The sequence below is a fragment of the Sipha flava genome, unplaced genomic scaffold (genome assembly GCF_003268045.1).
Source record: "Sipha flava isolate LNK unplaced genomic scaffold, YSA_version1 70_pilon_pilon, whole genome shotgun sequence".
Taxonomy (NCBI): Eukaryota; Metazoa; Arthropoda; class Insecta; order Hemiptera; family Aphididae; genus Sipha; species Sipha flava.
This window is the reverse complement of record NW_020273610.1, coordinates 44,594-66,392: the sequence shown is the minus strand read 5'-3', so window position 1 is coordinate 66,392 and position 21,799 is coordinate 44,594. Positions and strand designations below refer to the sequence as shown.

Sequence of the window (21,799 nt, the reverse complement as noted above, 5' to 3'; positions counted from 1 at the left end):
GTTTGTGTAATAGTAAAATATGGTAGGTAATGTAGGTTATGTGTTAAACGTGTTTGTGTGTTAACTTTTTTTTCTTTTTTTTTTTAATATTCTTTGTATTTCTCAGAAATGTAACATGTTTAATGGTTTATTGGCCGTCATTTCTGTAGTTTTGATTCAAAAATATACATACATAAATGAAACGTTTCATTCGAGTTTTTATAATTGTTTCTGATCAAACACTTTCAGGTGACTCGTCGGAGGGAACAGTGATAGCAATGGAAGTTGACTGTCGATCGTTGGATCTAGCTACATGTCTAGCATGAACCTCATCCAACCGATCAGATATCATATCACTCCTAGCGTTTGTCTCACTCACCTGTGGAAATATATCACTTCTTATAGTTATGCAACTAATAAATTAATATTATGTATTTTTGAAAGTAACACAGTAAAACCTAAGAAATTGGTAGATATGCAAGTTAGTTATGTACAACAATATAGGCTTTATTTTGACAGGTCATAGACTATAAAATTTAAATAAATTATACCTACCAACAATAATCTCCCTCTCTTAAAATAGAATACGGAGAATTTATAAAATTCCGAAAATATACACTAGGTAAATAACCTACATAATTTCCCAGCGGTAATCGTTTTAATTTTATTTATAATTTATTCCTAAACTACATATTTTATAATGATTTTAATGGAAATTATAGCAATATAAATATAAGTAAACAATTTATTAGTATAGATCTAATGAGGAGCTAATCTACCTGCTTAATTTAAAATAAAATCAACATTTTCATAAAATAGAAACCATATTTTAACTTTGATAATAAGAAAAATGAAAGGCATTACAGAAGTATACAATTTAGTTTATATATGAAATACAGTGATGCCCGCAGGGGGGATTAAGGGGTTGTAACCCCCCTCCCCCGAAATTTTCTCCGATGTCTAGGTAAAAATTTACAAATTTTACAAGTTTGAAATATGAAGAGTTAGTATTGAATACCTAATATCATTAATTATAGAATAGTCTATTCTATTATCAATGCTATTCTATTATCAAATAATAGTTATCAAAACTATTATTTAAGTCAAAATATATTAAGGATTAACATAATTTTGCTAATTGTAAAATGTGTTATATTTTTACCTTGACCCCCCCCCCCCCGAAAAAAAATCCTGTGTGCACCACTGATGAAATATATTTTAAAAATTACATAGTTTTGTGATTTCTATTTTTTAAATAAAACATGCAATATTTTAAGGTTTGTATTTTCTTAATATGTAATTCATTTTATATTTCATTAGTGAACGGTAGTAAATTTTTGTTTACATTTATTCCTACATCAATTAATACATAATAATATAATATAATAATAATAAATTTTTGTTTAATTATATTGAATGATATTTTTAAACTATCGCCTAAATTTAATGTTTTTCTAATCTAAATCATCAAAATTATTTCATTTTATCCAGCATATTAAATTTAAATGACGTGTTACACTTACTTGTCTGAATAAACCTAAACACTGTTCTTCTAATCTTTTTAATCTTGCTGCTCTTCGTTGGAGTCTTTCATCTTCTTCCGGCCGTAACACAGATGTATTTTGTTGCAGTCTTTCCTCTTCAGGTTGTGGAACAGTTTCATTTGATTGTAAACCATTTTCATCCGATTGTAAAACAATTATATCGGTTTTTGTTACAATTTCTTTATTTGATTGTAAAACGATTGGATTCGAACTACTAGTCCCAGGTATTTCATTTTCTATTAAAATTGTATTTTCATTTTCAGATGTGATCGATCGCCCAGACCGTCCATACTGCCTCTGTAATTCCTCTAGTCGCTCGGTAATAAAGTCACTAGTTCGGGAAGTACGCACCATTTGATTAAGCAATGCTCTACTCTGTTCCTCTAATCTTTTAATTCCAGTTGTTTTATTTTCTGTTTGAGGTTCATCTACAACTTCTGATTCTGAAGTGTCCAAAGATAATGTTTTTAACCAACTCTCATCCTCATCACTACAAGCACCACTATCAGCGATAGCTACTCTAATTTCATCATCTTCGAATCCACTCTCTACTGATGTACTATTGCACTTTCTCCGGGAAAATTCTTCCCTCAAAGATTTCCAGTCTTCTTCTGACTGTGAATTTTTCAATCTTGCTTGATCCCATTTCTCTCGACAATACTCTAACTCTTTTTTCAATTCATTTAGAACAGTTCTCTTGTGTTGCAGTTCATATCTAAGAATTTTTTCATGAGTATGGAGCTTTCGATGTTGCGCATTAAGATTGGCTACGGCATTCCATGCTTTGCATAACTCAGCAGAAACGATTGAAAGCCGTTGTTGTTGATGATCAAGTCGAGATTCTAAATGGTCATTTAGAGTTTTCAGTCTACCGATATCTTTTACCAATGCATTTTTTTCAAGAATGAGATCTTTTAATTTCAAAAATGTTCTGCTCACCGTAGCAGCCCTAGATTCGTTTTCATCCTCTGGTTTTGACTCATTTGCCGTTTTATCGTCATAATGACCCAATAGTTCTACAAGTATTCTCCAAACTTTTGGCAGATTTGAAGCAATTTTTTCCCGATTCGATGTACAACTTGCTTCTTGTGAACGCTCCAATGTGTCGCCAGCAATATCCATTAGGACAGAAGCTGTTTCATTAATATCCCCATTAAAAGTCAAGTCAGATATCAGCTCCCTATTTTCTTCTAGCATCCGAGCAAATCGATCGAAATCAGGTCCTTCGTCACCAGACAATAAAGTAGAGAACAAATTATTGACCAAAGACATTTGAGACGCAAGACTCATTCTGTCTGCTGATGTAGTCATATACTTTGCTTTCATTTGTTCGTACTCAGCTTGCTTGCCTTGGACCTCAGTTTCCAATTTTGCTATAAAATCATTCATACCCTGCTTACTGTTAAGTTCTTCGGCAAGTTTAGCTTCTAGCAGAGAATTTTTGGCTCTCTCTTTATTAATTTCCCTTTCATGGCCCATGGCTGCCGCTTCTGCTCTCTCCTCGTAAAGCTGCCGCAAATTTCTAATATTATCAATTTGTTTCTGATATTCCACGCGTAGATCGGCTAAACATTCGTCTGCATGCGTTTCCATTTCTTGCAACCGTTTTTTTAAATCATTCACCTGTTATAAACGGATCAAAGAAATGTTCAACGCATACTGTTTTACACTAATATTCAATATATAAATCACCTGTGCTTCTCTGATTTTCAACATGTCATTGCTAATGTTTGATACTTGTTTAAGAGCTTTGACTTGTTGCTCTAGTCCTATTTTTTCTTTTCTCACCATTTCCAGTTCATCTTTGTACTCCTTTAATCGATTCATTTCAGCTTTAATTGATGCAATAGCATCGTGTCGTCGTTCACGTATACTGGACAAATACCTATCAAACTCGTCTGGGTCTTTTATTTCAGAATCAACAGTAATGCTATCAAAAGACTCGACGACTAATTCCTAATAAAAAAAACCAAATACGTAAAGTTAAAAATATTTTATGTTATAAAATACATGAATATGAGTTATTACTGGAGCTGCAGTTATCACTGGTATATCTACCGGACGGCTCCATATGGCACCCATCTGAGATAATTACACTGTAATAAATAATAATAAATAATAACATAATGATATTACAAAGTTAATATAATTTGAACAATTAGACAACGCAATTTAAATCTATAAATTTTGGTAGACCAGTGAAAAAACATCATTCAGAATCTATTTTTATTTTTGGCCTATAAAGCACACGTGACTTCTTTTATTTAGAACAATAAATTTGCATGTAACTGTTGGCTATTTGAAACAAAACGTAATGTTAAAAAAAATTATACTAGTACATACATGTATAAATTATAATAAAATAATTGTCATTATTATAATAGTACGTATATTTACTATAGGCAGCTTATAGGCTATAACCAGGGGGTTGTTAAAAAATTATAACTTCCCCCCCCAAAATGTTTCTCTTATTTTGTAAAATATACAATCATTTTAAGACATAGGTATACTCGTAATGTTATATCATAACATCATTAAACAATTTTCACAGTTTTAACTAACTAAATGATTATAATCATTATATTTTAACTAATGTTTAATGAACTCATTATTGAAATTAAAAAGTTAGTACTTAATTAGGAGAAAAAAATTAAAAATTTAAAATCTACCCCAAAATATTTTTCTGGTTACGCCACTAATTGTAGGTCATTACAAAATGTAACCTATGCTACAGTTATCTACGACGACGGACACAACGTTATTAAAAATTAGATTTACGTAAGCGATTAAGATCCACATAATAATAAATAATAATTTATATGTTATGCGAATAAAGGTGTTATCGATCGAGGAAAATCTAATCCGATTAGCTACAATGTTAGTGGACGTAACTACGACGCGGACGAAAGCACGTCAAGTGCGAGGTGGAAACAGCAGGAGTTTGCATCCGAAAAATTATTCACAACAAAGCTTTTTGCTTCTGGTACCCCTAATTCGATTTTGAACGGTTTAAAACAAATACACGCGCTACACCGTCACCAACAGCACACACTGGTATAGACCGAAAAATAATAAGCCCAAGCGCGAAATAATATGTATGTTATATTTGGAACAATGAAATTTATATTTTTCCTAATCAGCCCTCTAGTGTGTAAAAATATGTCAAACACAACGATATCTATTCACATTAATTTCGTGTAATATTATGCAATATGCATACAATTAAAAGTAAAATCCACATTGCGCACGTCCTTCGAATCGGATCACGGGTGTTTGTCTGCCTCGGATCCCAATAATAATTATTATACGGAAATGAACACGTGTCGTATTACGGTGTCTATGCACGTAAACAAACGGATAAAACGGCGCTAGTTTCCGGTGAACGATGTAATACTTTCAGGCAACAACACGGTAAAGGCATGAAAAAGCCACAGACAATGCCCCGAACGATGCCGGATTCTAACTGCCTAGTTTTTTTTTTCTCTTTATTCCCGCTGCGCTCGTCATAGGTTTTGACCGAAATGTATATCGTCCGTACAAGCTCGATCCATATACATGTCTACAAGTATAGATCATAATGCGCATAATGTACCTTAAATGTTACTAGACCGTTGCCCGTGATTCCGATGACTTCTTTAACTTCTTCAGGCGATGGCGGCGGCGGTCTTGCGTCTTGTGTTACGTGGGTTTGCTGGTGAAACGTATGCGGTTCGTGTGTGTCGCGGCGCGCGCGTTCGACTTCTATAATTATAATACTCGACGACCACGATCCTTAGCCCGCGAGATATACTTGTGCGCGTATATATGCTTATGTGTACGTTGAATGTGTATGTGTGTGTGTGTGTGTGTGTATAGGTACACGGCGGACGTGATGCGCGCGCATTCGCTACTAATCATAGCCCACGTCTATTTCTGTACCCGAAACGCAATTCTCCGGCCAAATTTAATCGCATTTCGACCTCGCGACGTCCGCCGCCAGCCAAGTCCGCGGGCACGACAAAGGATCCATCGGAGGCGACGAGGCGTTGTCCTCTTGATGACCGGCCGGTGGACCACAGAGCAATTGGCACGTGGCCCGTCCGTTGTTTTCTTCCGGTAAAACGCGCAGTTCGACGGTACCCGTGTAGCTCACGTGTAGACACGTAGTACGAGGTGATAGGTCGTGTAACACTAGTACTCAATTCATGAACAGGGATGTTCATGGGGTGTCATTAGGAAGGGGGCAGGGTGTACATTGGCACCCTTATTTTAATTTTTTTTTTTTTTGCCCTGCCGTTAAATTTACAAACATACCACTTTGATGACCTATGTGTAAAATTTAAAAGGAAAATTATATACTTTTATTTTTTTTTTTTTTTTTTAAATCGTTTGTTCGATAGTAATATAATACCATTGTAAAATTATTTTATTTTATTTATATACACATTCAACCAATTTACAAACGTCCCGAAATATATATACCTATTTACTATGATGAAAAAAATTGGCTAGTTTAAATGTTGGCATCCCTATTACAGAATGAAAATAAGCCCCTAGTTAGTTTAATTTAAAAACATATATATATATTAGCACTATAAGCATCATAATTGTGAACAGATTTCTACGATTAGTATTTCACAGTGTACGTGTCGACCAATTGACCTCGTCTTCGAAAAAAACTTCGACTTTTTCAATTGCGATGGCTTTATTGTATCATCGATCATCATCCATCACCATATATTAACTGTTGGTTCTGCGTTTGAAGATAAGCAACAAATGTTTTGCCTACAAATGTGCGCAAGGCATCACTTTTATAACTTTATAAGGGTTGTTTAAGTATATATGATTTCAATTGGACCATTGAGATTCAGTAAATTCTTTTGTTGGTTAAACAATAGTATTATACACTATCAAAGTATTAGTTGAAAAATAAACAAAAATAAATAGTAATAAATAATAAGTAATACTTAAACCAAACATAACCAATTGATACATACAAAAATTGAACAAATAACAGATAGTTTTTTGATATTTTAAAATATAATTAAGTATAAAATAAATTAATAAAATAGTTTTATCTTTCATAGCCCATTAATTTCATGTGTACTTATTCCTGGGGTGGCCAACATGTCTATGTACACGAGCCACATGTATTAATAAGATTATATTAAGAGTCAAATTATCTAATCGGTACTTCTATACTACAAAAGTAATTAAGAAAGCTAACAGTTGATAAACATATATACATATAAATAATTAAGTCAATATATCGTTAAAATTTGACTAATGATCATCTCACAGAATTACTAAGAACTACTCTTACATCAATTCAACCAGATCTTAAGAAGCTTACTACAAAAGTGGACATGAAAAAAATACCACACAAACAAATTTAAGTTGATGTTTAATTTTTTAATTTATTATTCATATAAATAAATTTTTTTTTTGTTTATTAATCTGTACACTATTGCCTCGTATCTATGCAATAAAATTTTTTTTTTATAAATGTATACAAAAAAATTTAAATATTTTGGTTTTTTTAAATAAGACCGCGAGCCGCATACGACTATGACGAGGGCCGCATGCGGCTCGCGAGCCGCAATTTGGCCACTCCTGACTTATTCAATAAATTTCCGGAAATCACCGGAATAAAATAACCTAATTAGATTTCATATATGTCCACTTGAATATTTTATTGTTTGAGAATTTTATTTGAAATTTGAAATGTAATATATCTATTATTATTATTTTGTTACATTGTACTAAACTAAAGATATTTTATATAAATATAAATGCAATAGGTAATTCTAAGGTACCAATAGGAGGGCGAAGTTCGAGAGGATGTCTGAATTTGAGGAGTTTAACAAATAAAATTTTAGAATTAAATATGCAATATACATATAGTATATTATAAATGCTTATTCTTTTAATATAATTAGCACAATATACCTACAAATACACATGCATTATTACTTGTTTTGCATAATTGACTTTATAGAAATATACCATTACTGAAAGCCAGTTAAGTAAAACGGGTAACAAGTCCTTAAATTATACAAATATCTACGATTACTTAGTATCACAATCAAGTAACTCACGTGACGCTTTATCAAAGTCAGTATTATTGGTTCATATTTGTTTCCATACTTGTTATATGATAAAATATAAATATAAATTATGTAAGCCAATATAATAAAATTTAGATACTAGATACACGTGGTCACATGAAAGGTATACAACTATTAGAAATACTAATTTTTGATCTGCATTTCATTTCTCTGTTTTCACTTGGCAATCAACCATATTCTACGCATTTATTTGTCTAAATGCGAACGCTTTTTCCCGTTAAAAATGCAACAAAATTAATTTCACACAATAATAATAGATTTGTCCTTGAATTTTACAACGCGCAAAACCCTTGCTCTTGAATACGATTCATGAAACACATTTTTACGTATTCTTTTAAATCTGCAATTGGTCTTATGATATGTTTGTTCCTATATTCAATATCTTTAAATAATTATTACACAATATTTCCAATGCGACTCACCAGAAACAGGAGAAAAAATGTATTTTAAAACCATTGCTTATATATACTGGCCTTCATTGGCATAAAAATTACTAACGGTATTTTTTATTTCCTTATAAACCATTTTGTACGCTTTTGTTTCATAAACGAAACTGAAAATGCATTAATATATTGTAGTATATGTTTTCAGAATTGCTGGAGATATCGGCCGTTGGTGAGATCAGCCGATTCATTATGTGTTGCTTGACTATCGTGGACATAGGACATAACCAGATATTTTTTAAAAACACTTAAAATTTCGTTGTGCTTTAAAAATCTAAAATCACGCCACGAGTATAATTCATAACAATTAATAACTTTTACTCGTTGTAAAACTCGTTTTAAAAACTGCCTGCTTCACAAATATAGTGATTTTTATATAATTGTTTTATAAACATTTCCACGTGTCCAAATGCATTAAAGACAACATTTAAATTATATATTCATTGTTTGCCGTGTAGTTTCAATTACGCAGTACAGTAGTAACTTAGAGACGTTTAAATAGACCAAAACAATAAAAAAAAAAAGAATAGACTATATTCATGAACATTATAAATCTTATTTCAGTATTTACAGTGGGCCAAATAGGTTCTCTGTTTTAGTTAAAACTATGATGAAATCATACATTAAATAGTTATGAATATTATAAACGCCATTTATGAATTATAAGTAGGTAGCTATTAATATATTTTCAAGTAAAATATGTATCATTATTCAAGCATATTGTAAATTATTTCAAATCTAATCTCAATTATTATAATCCATTGGTGTATCAACAATAGGTAGAGTATTAGAGCGTGTATCACGGATATTTGATCCGTTACACTTGGCCATAATCATTCTTATAGGTACTTGTTCTCATTTTCACAAAATACTATGTACGACTTGAGCCTGAGATTTTAAATGTAAAGGTTTTGTGTCACTATATGGACGACACAATTACAGTGCAAATATATAACAAAAGCCGAATATTTATACGGAAGCAGGTAAGTACATCAGCACCGTAAACTCATTTCATACGAACACCAATTTGGAGCGTGACAAACATGCCCATTTGGCTGTTGAACCAGACAGAATGTAATTTGTATAACAGTGACATTTTTCGACAGTGTTTTATATGATAATTCAAATACTCAATTCATGCATATCCATGCGTACTTCACGATTAATGTTAAGTCAGTCTTGACTGAAATCTCTGTTGAACGACGATGGTTTTCCAACACACAATTGAATTGAAATCAAAAAAAGATTCTCACTGTGACGTAAATCAAACCGTTCTAAAAGTACTTAACATATAGTGTATTACATACTATATGATGTAGCAATTTTATTTGTGCTACAAACTCCTTATATGTAGAGTCAGTCCAGTTCCTATTATTTTAAATCATTGTAAGTTATAACGCACCGATTTTATAATAAATAATCATATATCAAATAAAAGCTTTTAATGAGCACATTTAAAAAAATTCATCATAACTTCATGTGTCTCTTTTAAACCCATTTACTATCCTCGCCCCATCAGTATTTTTTTACCAAAAAAATTATCGTTCAATTTTCATAAATTGTATTTAATTTATTGTATCACGTTTTAATATAGTTGTAGTGCTATTTTACCTATACTGCACACTAGTTTAAAATAGTTTAATTTTTAATTTTAACTGTGAAGATATAAAATACAAGTAATAGATGGACTAAAATCTCAATAAAAAAGAACATCATATTAACTCTTATCATGTTTATCTTTTTTTTATTTTATAAATTATCGTTACAAAAGAAAATTTAATTAATTAAAAATATCTTTGTTTCACATATATAGGATACTCGTAAATCGTATATTATTCAAAAACGATTTCATCATTATTTTCTTGTTCATAAAGGTTTTTGAAATACGTATTTTATATTATAAAAAATAAATAAATAAATAATCATAATTATTGTGTTTTATTACATCATGTTATAGACTTATTTAGATGTAGTTATTGATATAAAAACAATAACTGACATAAAATTATTATTTGTAACTAGAGAACGGATTTATATGCAAATGTACATATATGTATTGGATTAAGCTTTTGAAATCTAAAGAACATTGTCCCTGATTTAGTTAGATCATTCTTATTAAAACAACATTAATTTTATTTTGCATACTTTGCATATTTCAACGTTTTCACCTTATTTTGCATATTTCATGTATATTTGTAGTTTATAGTACATTTTTTTTTAGTAGATTGCACATAAATTTGTTTTACCTTATATTTTCATGTTCATAGCCACACAATTTAGATGAAATAGAGACTGGTCGTTATAGCCAAAAATAAAATGACATACTCGTATGTTATATACGAGTATATAAAAATTATATTAATATAGATAAATTCATATGTTAGGGTTGAACATTTGAACTTGACGGAATTACAAAAACCGACCGGTCAATACGTGTGTATATTTTTTCGAATAAACTGTCACAGGTTTTGTGTTTAGTGATTTTTTTTTTATTAATCTTTCGTAACTTTAAAATGTCTAAGTAAAAACACTAATTATAAGTCGTTTACAGGCATACGTAAACGAACATAAAGATATTTTTAAAACCGATGGTTCAATTTTGTTATACAATACTTGTGAAATGTTTACAGATATAAAAAAAAAATTTTTTGATTTAATTATAAGTGCATATTTTGTAGTATATTACAGCATTTTTGGAAGCATATTTTGAGGAACTTTAGTGCATATAAATCCGTTCCCTATTTATAACTATATATTTAAAGTTTTATTATTATTTGGCAATTTCAAAAACTGTATTTTTACAAAAGTCAATCTTAAAAATATGATAACCATTCCTCCGATTTTTGCCTGAAGTCTCCTGGTAGATGAATGCGTCTAATTCTTTAAGTTATACACAAAGAAAGAAAATTTTTATTTTTTTTTTTATGCACAGGAATAAAATTCTACGTATACGGTCCATATAAAATATCTGAGTACTCCAGTACACTCTATAAAGTTTATAGTATAAACACATGTGCACAAGCTTAAATTTTTCTTCCTCGTGCAATTAAGTGCCATATTTTACTAATGAAAAAAATACATTTTTTTTGTTGGACAATTTAATTATTAATTTCAGAGAATTATATTTTTGAGTAACTGGTTTTTGGGGATTAAGACATGTGTTAACCATCGTTTTTAAAATTTAGAATCCACTCTATTGTTTATTTTAGAATATAGATAGAAAAAAAAGACAAGAAAGAAAAATGAAATATTATTCAATCATAATTAGCCAGGATAATTATATACAACTTCATAGTTCGTTTTGATTGAATATTGCGTGTTAAACAATTTATTTTTCGTTTTTTTCGATTTTTCGAAATTAAATAATTATATTTATTGTAATTTTAATAGATCTATATGGTTATTAACGAAATAGCAATATTATCAGACAAATGAAATAGTCTAGCAGCCAAGAAAAAAAGTCATTCCAATTCTATCAAATCTTAAATATTCCAGTTGATTATGCACAGAAGAGAACACGGCTGCACGCTTTACTAAATGTTAGATTACTTTTAAAATTACGTATGAAAGTACAAAAGCATCAGAAAATCATATACTGAGTGAGAATCAAACAAATATAATAAGAACTATCAAAACAAATTAACTCGAAACATCGTTACATCATCGTAAATTCAACAACATTTAAAGTACTGATAGAATATTGTATTTTGTAGTTTAATTTTCATGCCACATACTTCCCTTTCCCGCCGTCACATCACTATATAGTAAAATCTCCAAATAAGATTTTTTGTAGAAGCAGGGCTCGAAATTGACTGGAACGCACCGAAACACAGTTCCGGTTCACGAAAAAAATTTTTTTTAGCGTTCCAGTTCGTAAAAAATATAACGTTTATCGTTCCGTTTCAAATAAATTTTTGGTGTACCTACCATATTTTGTTAAAATTTAACCATTTTGCACAATTATTCATTGTAAAATATTTAATAAACATCAAACGACCGCGATGCATAAAGACATTTATTGCTTATCTATACGATAATCGCCGTCCACTGATAGTGTATTTTAGCTTTATTTACACAATACTTATGTGAGTTTTAAAAGTTAAAAATAAAGCATTATACCGGGTTCACACTATTGAAATTTCTTGTATGCTTTTTCCCGCATGCTTATTTTTTGCAAGAACAAAATTGAACAAATGTGAACGTTTATAATACGTATGCAAGTACTTGCATGCAGTCCAATATGTCAGATAGAAGTTGAATGCAATTAGATAATTTTAGGCCAGTTTATTCCCGAACACGAATCACCATGTGATCAATGTGATTTCTTAATTCAAAACAAACTATTTGATTTTCCAACACTATTTCTTCTACTAATCCAGTGTCGAACCCATAATCTTTTTTTTTAACAGCTTCTTGCTTCTTTTCTAAGATTTCTTTACGAAGCATATCGCAAACAATAAGTACTCTTATTTTGTTTGATCCATATAACAGTCTCGTTAAAAATTATAAAAAAAAACAGCAATTCTACTGGCGATCAGATCACTTTTGAAACTAAACAATATTACAATACATACAAGACTAAAAATATACAAGCATAAATGTGAATAGAGCTCTTAAAACACGTGTTACGGAATTCATGTGTACACGTGAAATACGTGTTTATCCAAATATATATCCATTTTTATAATGATGAAAATTAGTAATTTTATGTTATGCAGTTAACTTAAGTTTTAATAAATATTATTAGTTCAGTAAAGGTACAGTTAAAGTTATACGTTCTTATTTTGGATTTTACACGTGACACGTGACACGTGGATTCACGTGTATTTAGAGCTCTATATGTGAAAATGCACTTTTTAATATTTAAATACATTTTTGATTTTTATATGAACACTTTATTTTTTCAATTGATTATCGTTTGATAATACAGACTTAAAAAAATTGTATTATTAGTCGTTATTAATCGATATAAAATTATATTTTGCATATTTGTAACTATTGGTGATTTAGTTTGTTAGTTGTTTATAATTATAGTAGAACATTTAGTTGATTTATACGACGTATCACATCACTTTCTGAAATATTATACTGGTTGAACTTCGATATCGAATTCGAACGAATTAAATTTATTTATTCATTCGCATTCTGATTTTAGTTTTCAGATTTTGTTTCAGAAAATTACCTGTAAAGTAACTAACCTATTTAGAACATCAATTACAATGATGAAAAATTTATCAATGGTGTCTGGCCAACCGAGTGCAGAAGATGCTATGAGTAATGGCAATAACTACAATCTTTCATTTCCAGCTTTGCCAGTTTTGAAGACTTCGGAGACAATTGGGACTGCACAATTAAAAAAACGGAGTAATTTTAAATCATCAACCGTGAACGAAGTAATTTATCATGCCATTTTAATAGTAATTAATAAATATTAGATCGATCAGTCTGATATTGACTTGTAACACGGTCGCATGTCAGTTCGATTATAATTTGCCCGTTCCGTAACCGCAATTTTAATTAAGTTACTTTATTAGTTTATTTAAGTTATGTTAGTTCAGTTTACGGTATTATACGAGTATTCACGGTATTATATATCGTATTTATGCGACTTCACTTTCAAGATGGACAACATACCCTCTCCGTTTACTACCAAACCCAAACGGTCGCTGCTATCATAACATAATTCTCCAATCCATACGGGGAAAAACACTAAACCATAAGTTTCGCCTAATCGTTTCGCTGTCTTTTCGAGCGAAGTGGACAAAGAAATCAAACTCGACATCTCTTATGACGTACATAATATAACCAAAGAATCTATTGTTTACCATCAATATAAAAACATCAGGTCACTATATACTCGTATATCAGATGCCCTATTGGAATTAGATTCCCGCAAAAGAATTACGAATGTTATTCAAAATGGCCATACGCTTCCGCTGTTCATTGTTGCAATTAATCCAAATACAATTTTTAATGAAACATCAATGTTGCACACTAAAATTTAAGTCGAATTACCCAATAAGACTTATAGTGATTCACCTCAGTGTCTAAATTGACATAGCTACGGTCACTCTACGCTAACTATTAACATCACCATACCGGAAATGATGGTGATCCTTCATCCTTCACGCTGTGTTAAACGCAGTGGAAATCATTCCTGAAACAGTTATAAAGAGAAAGACAGTTTAACCAAGTGCGACTTTTGCACGGGTGATCATACTTCCAATTATAAAGGTTGTCCTAAGCATAAATTACTTCTTAAACGTCGCAAAACAACCCACTTGTAATCATCAAAATAAAAATATTGTACTCACGTCTCCTCTTATCAAACATCTTTCTTTGGAAAGCTGTGAAAGCTTTGGCTTCTTGCACCTCCATCACTGGTTCTAATAATACCCTATTACCTAATAGTCCTATGGACGATATACCGTTTTCCGATTTATCTCAGGTCTTCTGGCATTAATAAATTTAACATTTTCCCTTCTTTTATTATTACAGCTCTTCTACGAAATCACCTTACTCCTAAGCCCAAATTCTTTTCTACCTTATTCATTTAAATGATCACGTCTTTAACCATTTGATATGTTATCCGTTACTTGTAAATTTTAATTGATCAATCAATTTTCAAAAATTCAAATTATCAAAAAACTTTACTAATATTATTTTATGATAATGATTATTGTATATTAATGTTAAAATGCATACTTAGTTATCTTACATGATTTAATTGTTGAGCTATAATAACTTTGTGTCAAAAGTTAAATAAAAAATAACATAAAAATTATAGAACGATAATTTACATATTAAAGAACATCATTATTATGATTTCAAATAACATTTTTCAGTATGAATAGTAATAGTTAAGAAAGTTTTTGTAGATTTAAATCTAAAATATAAATAAAAAAATATTTTAGTTTTTATTTTGTAAAATTTGTAGATAATTACTATACCTGCCCAAGACAGACATTGGGACAGGAATAGTCAATTAGAGAATAAAAAATGTAAGGAAGCATATATGAAAATTGGGAAAGAATGTAATGTAGGAATAGAGATTTGTGTTTCAAAAACCATGGATCTGACTTTACAAATCAGCGGCAATAGAGTAAATGTTGAACGAGCAAAACAAAAAATTAACACATTCGAACAAACTCAAGTAAATAAGTTTTAATTAAGTTGGAATTAATAAGATAAACTGATAAAAATAATATGTATTATATATATATTTATATTGTTGTGTACAAATTATGAATAATTTATTATTATTATTATTATTATTATTTTTTAATATTATAATATATAAATGTGCATAATAATTTAAAATGTTTAATGAATCATTTGTTATTTTATAGTTTTATTACGGATAAATAAATAAAAAAATATTTTTTTAGCAATTTTAACTAAAACATTAAATTTTAGATTAAAACTACTACTACACCGTTTCCAAAAGAACATCGAAGTACGTTATTGGGCAAACAAGGACTTAATATTAAGAATATTGAAAAACGTACAGGAGCACGTCTTCAAATACCGTGTATGAAAAATTCGGCTGACATAATTTATATAACTGGAACAAAGGATTCCACGAAAAAAGTAGTTCAAGTATGTACCAAAAATATGTTTTAATGAATCGGAATTAAAGTTTAACACATTAAAGTAAATTAATTTTCGAATAGAATGACTAGAATGAATAGGTTGGAGAAAAATTGACAAAATAGATAATGCCTATTTTTAAAGTGGTTAATTGTGACCGTACTAGTTTATTTATTTTATTAATTAAATTAAAATTAAATCTTTTAATAAATATTTAAAAATTTCACGATTTCTAAATTAAAATGCCGATAATTTTTATTATACTTTTATAGTAAAAATAAATTAATGAGGATTTTAATATTGAATTTTGATATAACAATATACGAATACAATGAACTTTAAATTTTAATATTACTTATAGGTTTAAAAGTTTTTAAAAGGTTTCTGATATGTTTGTTTTTTAGAAAAAAATTTACAAGTATTATGTATTAACGAAATCGGGTATTTTAATAAATTTCCATCAAATAGTTTCTTTCGTAATTTTTTAATAATTAAAATTTTTGTTAGGAATTGGAGGAAATTATAATTAAGTTGAAAAGTAAAACTGAAAAAGAAATAAAAATTGATCAACGTCACCACGGAGCGATAATTGGATTCAATGGTGAAAAAGTTCGAGAACTTCAGAAAATATTTAATGTTAAAATTATATTCCCCAGTCCAGGTAATTAATAGTATTAATAGTATTAATATGTTTGTATTTTTTGTATTTTGAGAGTTTATAAATAATATTTGGTTTGATATTTTAGTTGAGGCTAGAAATAATTTAGTTAAAATACAAGGTTTGAACAATGATGTAAATAAAGCATTTAAATCATTAGCTGAATTGGCCGAAGTATTGGATGAAATCAACTATGTGTTGGAAATTCCTATTTTTAAACAATTTCACAAACTTAGTGCTGGAAAGAGAGCAATATTTATTAAAAAGGTAATTATTATTTATTAACTTTTGTGATTCGACCTTTAGAAATATTGTTATTTATATAATTTAATATTCTAGATTAGAGAAGAAACTGATACGAGAATTTTTTTACCACGCAAAGGAGATAATAAGGATGTTATTAAAGTCATGGGAAATAAAAGAAAAGTTTTAATGGCTTTTGATATGATTAAAGAAATACAAAATGAAATTGTTGGTTTTTTATAAAGATTATTTATTTTTCAATTTTATTTTTAATTTATCAATCATGTATTTTTAGGGAGACATAATAACAAAGGAAATGGTGTTGGGAAATGTTAAAGTTAGAAATGCCATTGTAAATCTTGGGAATAAATTCATTCAATCTATAAAAGAAGATTGTGGGGATAATGTGACATTGAATTTACCAACTGTTAAAGGAGATAATGTAAGAATATACGTTACTTATTTATTAAACTTATAAATTAAAATGACATTTTAACCAATTGTATAAGTTATTATATGCGTGGTATACGCTCAGACATCGATTCGAACCTGGCATCTGGCAGTTTCTCTTTTTGAGCAGGAGACGATTGTCTCAAGAGAAGAAACTGCTTCCCCTCCCCTAATACAATAAGTAAATTTTCAAGAAAATTTCCCAAATGCTAAAATCTATAAAAAAAACACTGGTAAACAGTTATTTTAAAGCTAAAATTTAATTCATAGACTATAGTTATCAAAGGACCTGAAGATGATGTAAAAAATGTTATTACACAAATTCAGACAATGGTTGATGAAGTTCATAAATATGTGTATGATTTAAAAGTAAATCCGAAGTTTCACAAATATTTAATTGGAATAAATGGAGTCAATGTTAAAAAGGTATGTTGTTAAAATAATTTAGTATAAGGGTACAATGTGTTAATTTATGATTTTATACTTTGATTCCAGATCAGATATTTAACGAATACAAGAATAATTTTCCCGCCTGAAACTGATTCCACTAATGAAAATATAACTATTGTTGGTAAAAAAGAGAATGTTTATAAAGCAAAAGCAAAATTTGAAGTTATGATAACCGATATTGATAATGTCATCAAAGAACATGTAAAAATTAATGAAAAATATCATGGCACTTTAGTGGTCAATCAAAAAGAATATTTACACAAAAGCTTGCGTTAACTACAACCAATTGTTTGTTTTGATTTTTGGTAAAAATAAATAATAAAAACATTTTTTTTTTTTTTCAAAATCTCATCAACGTCTTTTATTGTTAGATTATTCAAAATAATTAATAAATTGAAATATAATTATAATGAAATAAAATATATTAAATATGATCAATTTAATATAAAAATTACTATATTAACAAACTTATTGTTAATTGTTGATTATGTTTTTTTTTTAGTATTTTGGGTTTGGCCCCCTCCATTTTAAAATCTTGGCTACGCTACTGAAGATAATATTCTTTATTACATAAAGTGAACTAAACTATAGTCATAAATATTTTTATTCCATATTAATTGATGTAAAAAATAGAAGAGGATTATTAAAGAGTTCTAATAGTGTTTTTAAATTACTTAAATACATTGGGAATTTGTTATTCAAACTGATCTGCTATTATTTTACTTCTATTATATCTGGTTTATCTGTAAAAATAATAATCTCAGCCAAGAATGATTGTTATAATTTCAATATTCTACAAAATATGACGTGTTCCAATAATTCATTTAAAAAAAATCATCAATTATGTTTAGTAATAGGTAATAGTAATCTGTAAAAATATTTATAAATGCAACTACATCATGTTGCTAAAGCAAAAACTTCAAATGTTGTTAATAAACGACATCAATTAACAAAATTAGTTGTATTTTATAATTTGTGATAGGTAGGTGCTGTATGTTTTAATTTTAAACTAATATGTTAAAAATGTTTATGCCATGAAAAATACAGTATTTGTTTTTTCCTCTTAATTTAACTTATATGTCTTCTCATTTAATTAAATTTTACTTATTGAAAAAAGAGTAAAGTAACCAACAAGTATTTAATATTTTTTTGTCGACCGAAAACGTGGTGGATATATGATAAGAGCACTTCCGACAGATTTCATCATTCTCGATGATAAATTCGGTGAGTAGTTTATCAAGTTAATATAAAAGTCTGTGTATTAAAGTTACATAATAATATTATTTTACCTGTTCACTGCCGAGCAACACACGATAACGGGTCGCCGTGTATTCTTTGAAAATAAAAACGCGACGGCGGATAGCGACAGGATTCTCTGTAGGAAATGAGCAAAAACGGCGAAAAATATCTCAGTTTTTTAAAAATATGCAAAATATCTACAATTGTTTTGTGGATTGAGCCTTGTACGATAGGAAAAGTTGAATGTTTTCTCAGAATCTACTCGTATGTCAGATATCATTTTGAAAACACTCAATCCTATACATTGGGCAGGTACGTATAAGTATGCATGGTTTATACCCTTAAAGAAAGATTTAGTGATGTACTTAAAGCTTTGTCTTACATAACTTTGATTAATAAAAAAAATAGGTAGTGATGTCGTACGCGATTTACCAAACTTGTTTTCAAGTAGTGCGCGATCTACCCAAATCTATCAATAATAGTATTTAATTTTCGTATTATTTTCATCTTTATTATTATTATTATTATTATTATTATTAGTTCTGAAAGGAATATACAAATATTATACAAATATTATTTTTATAAAATACCTTATACTAAAAATGTTGTTTTCGTGTCCGAAAGAAAATCGTCAAACATTGTATTTATGAGACATATAAAAATATAACAAATTTTGGATTATCTATTGTTGATATGACTCTTCGAAACCTTGTTCTAGTTTTTAGAATTATTTATAAAATTGTAAAAAGTCAAAAGCCTTTTGTTGATTTACCGAATGAAATAGATAATAGATTAACAAGTTTTGAATGGTATGAATATGGGAAACATTTTACACTCTGATAAAACGTCTGTGGACTTAGCACTCTTTTTAGCACTTTACATAGCATTAGAGATAAAAATAATGATTTACCAAAATATAATTTTAATTAAAACGGTATAAAATAGTAGGTACAACTTATGTAATAATAAAAGGCTTAGTATTTCAGGAAGAGGAAAATATAATTTTGGTAGGTTAAAGCCCCTAATTCTATGGTATGTACTAAAAAAAAAAGAGAAAATTTTCCATTTCGAGCACTGTGTAGAAGTGGCTAATCTACTTGAGAAAAAAGCATGTATGTTATACATGCCAATCGATTTATTTATGCACATTTACCAATACGTAAATAATAGGTTATAAAATTGTCGAAACAGAAATACTTTAGTACATTAAATAATTTGACTACCCTTATAAAGCACTTAAATGGCCGAAACTAAATCAAGGGTACCTAATAATAATAAGATAACCTTAATCTAAGTTAATTTTAATATTTAACATTCGTCTAAAATATAATCAGTATAGGTAGCAGAGAGTTAGTCAATTAGTCAACGCCTATGCTGTGTTCATCAATGATAGATACCTACTTAACTACTACCAATATGTAGTATACACGGTACATATTCATACAATATATCATACACTTCCGTATTATACGTATTCCAGCTGAATGTTATACTTTGCAACCTGTAATAAAGTGAAGTATTGAGTTAAACGATGTCAAATTTATGGCGTCTGTACAAAACATACCACCTATATACAATATTTTTGATTATATCAAACTGACAACATTGATTAAAATGACAAAATATTCCAACCCTCAAGAGTGTGCCTACCTATAATTTAACCAAAATCCGAACAAAAATCTGCGTGGCGCACATAATATAATTGGTGTACGATCAAACCCGGATTAACACTATCGTAGGCCCTAGGTCCCTAGTCCCAAGCACAGTGTTTTTAGTGCTAATATGGCTTTTTGATGTCCAGTATTTAAATGGTTAATTTTTAAAAACAAAAATAATTACAATATAAGAATCAAATCTAAACTTTTATATGATAACAATTTTAACGAATACAATCTTAAAAACAATTATTATATCAATTATTATAAAATTAAATTTTAAAATGCCATAAACAACAACTTTTTCATATAATTTTGCATAGTTCTGTAACCCTTATATTTAAGTGCAAAACAAAAAAATAATTGCGACAAAAAAATAAATAACAATGGTGTAGTACATTACGTAAGTATAACTTTATAATTACAAAACTTTTTTGCGATATTTTTTATTTGAAAATAATTCAATTAATTTTTCGATATCTATTTCTTGGATTAACTCGGTTTCAATTGTAAGTACCGATAATGTCCTAGGCACATTGCTTATAGTGTCTATGAGCTTATACAGCCTTATGCACTATTCGTTATTGATGCAAGCACATTAGATTAGTACTTACATTGTTTCAATGGCAATTTCCAAAGAGGGGTCAAATAGAAATTCCATTTGAAAACATACAACATTAGAAAATTGAAACAATATTTATAATTCTTATTCTTAAGATTTAATTTCATTAAATAGTCGAAAATTATATTTCCTAAACAAAAGTGTATTAAATAGAGGGGCCGAATGGGCACTGACATCCTTGGCAGACTATGCCTCTAATAAAATCAACTCCAAATAAAAAAAAAAGTCGTGTAGTCTGAACTCAGAACAGATAATACCAGTAAACTCACCGTACTATACTAAATATGTATATAGTAGTATAAACAGTGATGGGAAAATTCCCGAGAATATATTTTTGAGAATTTCCCGGGAATATAATAAGTTTTTAAATATTGATCATAATTTTTAGTTTTAAATTAAACTTATGACTTTAAATGATCGAAATTACAGTTCTTTACCGATATTATTTCAGTTTAGATTTTTATTATTTAAAAAAATGTTACTAAGTAACTATAATTTAATTTTTTAACTAAAATTTGTACAATGATCACAAAATTAATTATCCAACTTTTATTTTATGTTAAAAAATAAAAATAAACATACTGAAATACTGAATAACTTTTACTTATACATGTAATGAACAATATATATTTTAATATAACATTAGGTACTTCAGTATCATTAATACAAATAGAAAGAATCAGTACTCTTAAATCTTAATTAATACTTTTAAAATAACAATATTATGAACTTACGATCAAAAACAGAAAACAATTAATAAAGTATCCAAACTACTACTTTGTATTAAAATATGTTTTAAAAATAAACATAACTACTAAA

At 28.7% G+C, this 21,799-nt stretch overlaps 3 protein-coding genes across 5 annotated transcripts; 2 read left to right on the top strand and 1 right to left on the bottom strand.

Moving 5' to 3' along the window:
- Nucleotides 1–41: 41 nt before the first annotated feature.
- LOC112692076 (myosin-J heavy chain) lies at nucleotides 42–7,690 on the bottom strand. 3 transcript variants are annotated; one of them, XM_025566615.1, is made up of 5 exons: nucleotides 7,601–7,690; nucleotides 3,552–3,619; nucleotides 3,216–3,479; nucleotides 1,503–3,146; nucleotides 42–358 (listed from the first exon to the last, which is right to left on the bottom strand). In XM_025566615.1, the coding sequence occupies exons 2-5, from the start codon at nucleotides 3,603–3,605 to the stop codon at nucleotides 215–217; spliced, it is 2,106 nt and encodes a 701-aa protein (XP_025422400.1). In that variant the 5' UTR covers nucleotides 3,606–3,619; nucleotides 7,601–7,690; the 3' UTR covers nucleotides 42–214. The 3 variants fall into 3 exon arrangements, with proteins under 3 accessions (XP_025422400.1, XP_025422399.1, XP_025422401.1); XM_025566614.1 differs by lacking the exon at nucleotides 7,601–7,690 and adding an exon at nucleotides 5,116–5,264; XM_025566616.1 differs by lacking the exon at nucleotides 7,601–7,690 and adding an exon at nucleotides 4,744–4,983.
- Nucleotides 7,691–13,292: 5,602 nt separating this feature from the next.
- LOC112692101 (vigilin-like) lies at nucleotides 13,293–16,677 on the top strand. Its single transcript, XM_025566654.1, has 6 exons — nucleotides 13,293–13,466; nucleotides 15,011–15,226; nucleotides 15,490–15,672; nucleotides 16,171–16,324; nucleotides 16,410–16,588; nucleotides 16,666–16,677. The coding sequence occupies exons 1-6, from the start codon at nucleotides 13,293–13,295 to the stop codon at nucleotides 16,675–16,677; spliced, it is 918 nt and encodes a 305-aa protein (XP_025422439.1).
- A 196-nt stretch (nucleotides 16,678–16,873) lies between these two features.
- On the top strand, nucleotides 16,874–17,740 carry LOC112692100 (vigilin-like). Its single transcript, XM_025566653.1, has 3 exons — nucleotides 16,874–17,006; nucleotides 17,285–17,440; nucleotides 17,510–17,740. The coding sequence occupies exons 1-3, from the start codon at nucleotides 16,881–16,883 to the stop codon at nucleotides 17,738–17,740; spliced, it is 513 nt and encodes a 170-aa protein (XP_025422438.1). The 5' UTR covers nucleotides 16,874–16,880.
- Nucleotides 17,741–21,799: the final 4,059 nt, after the last annotated feature.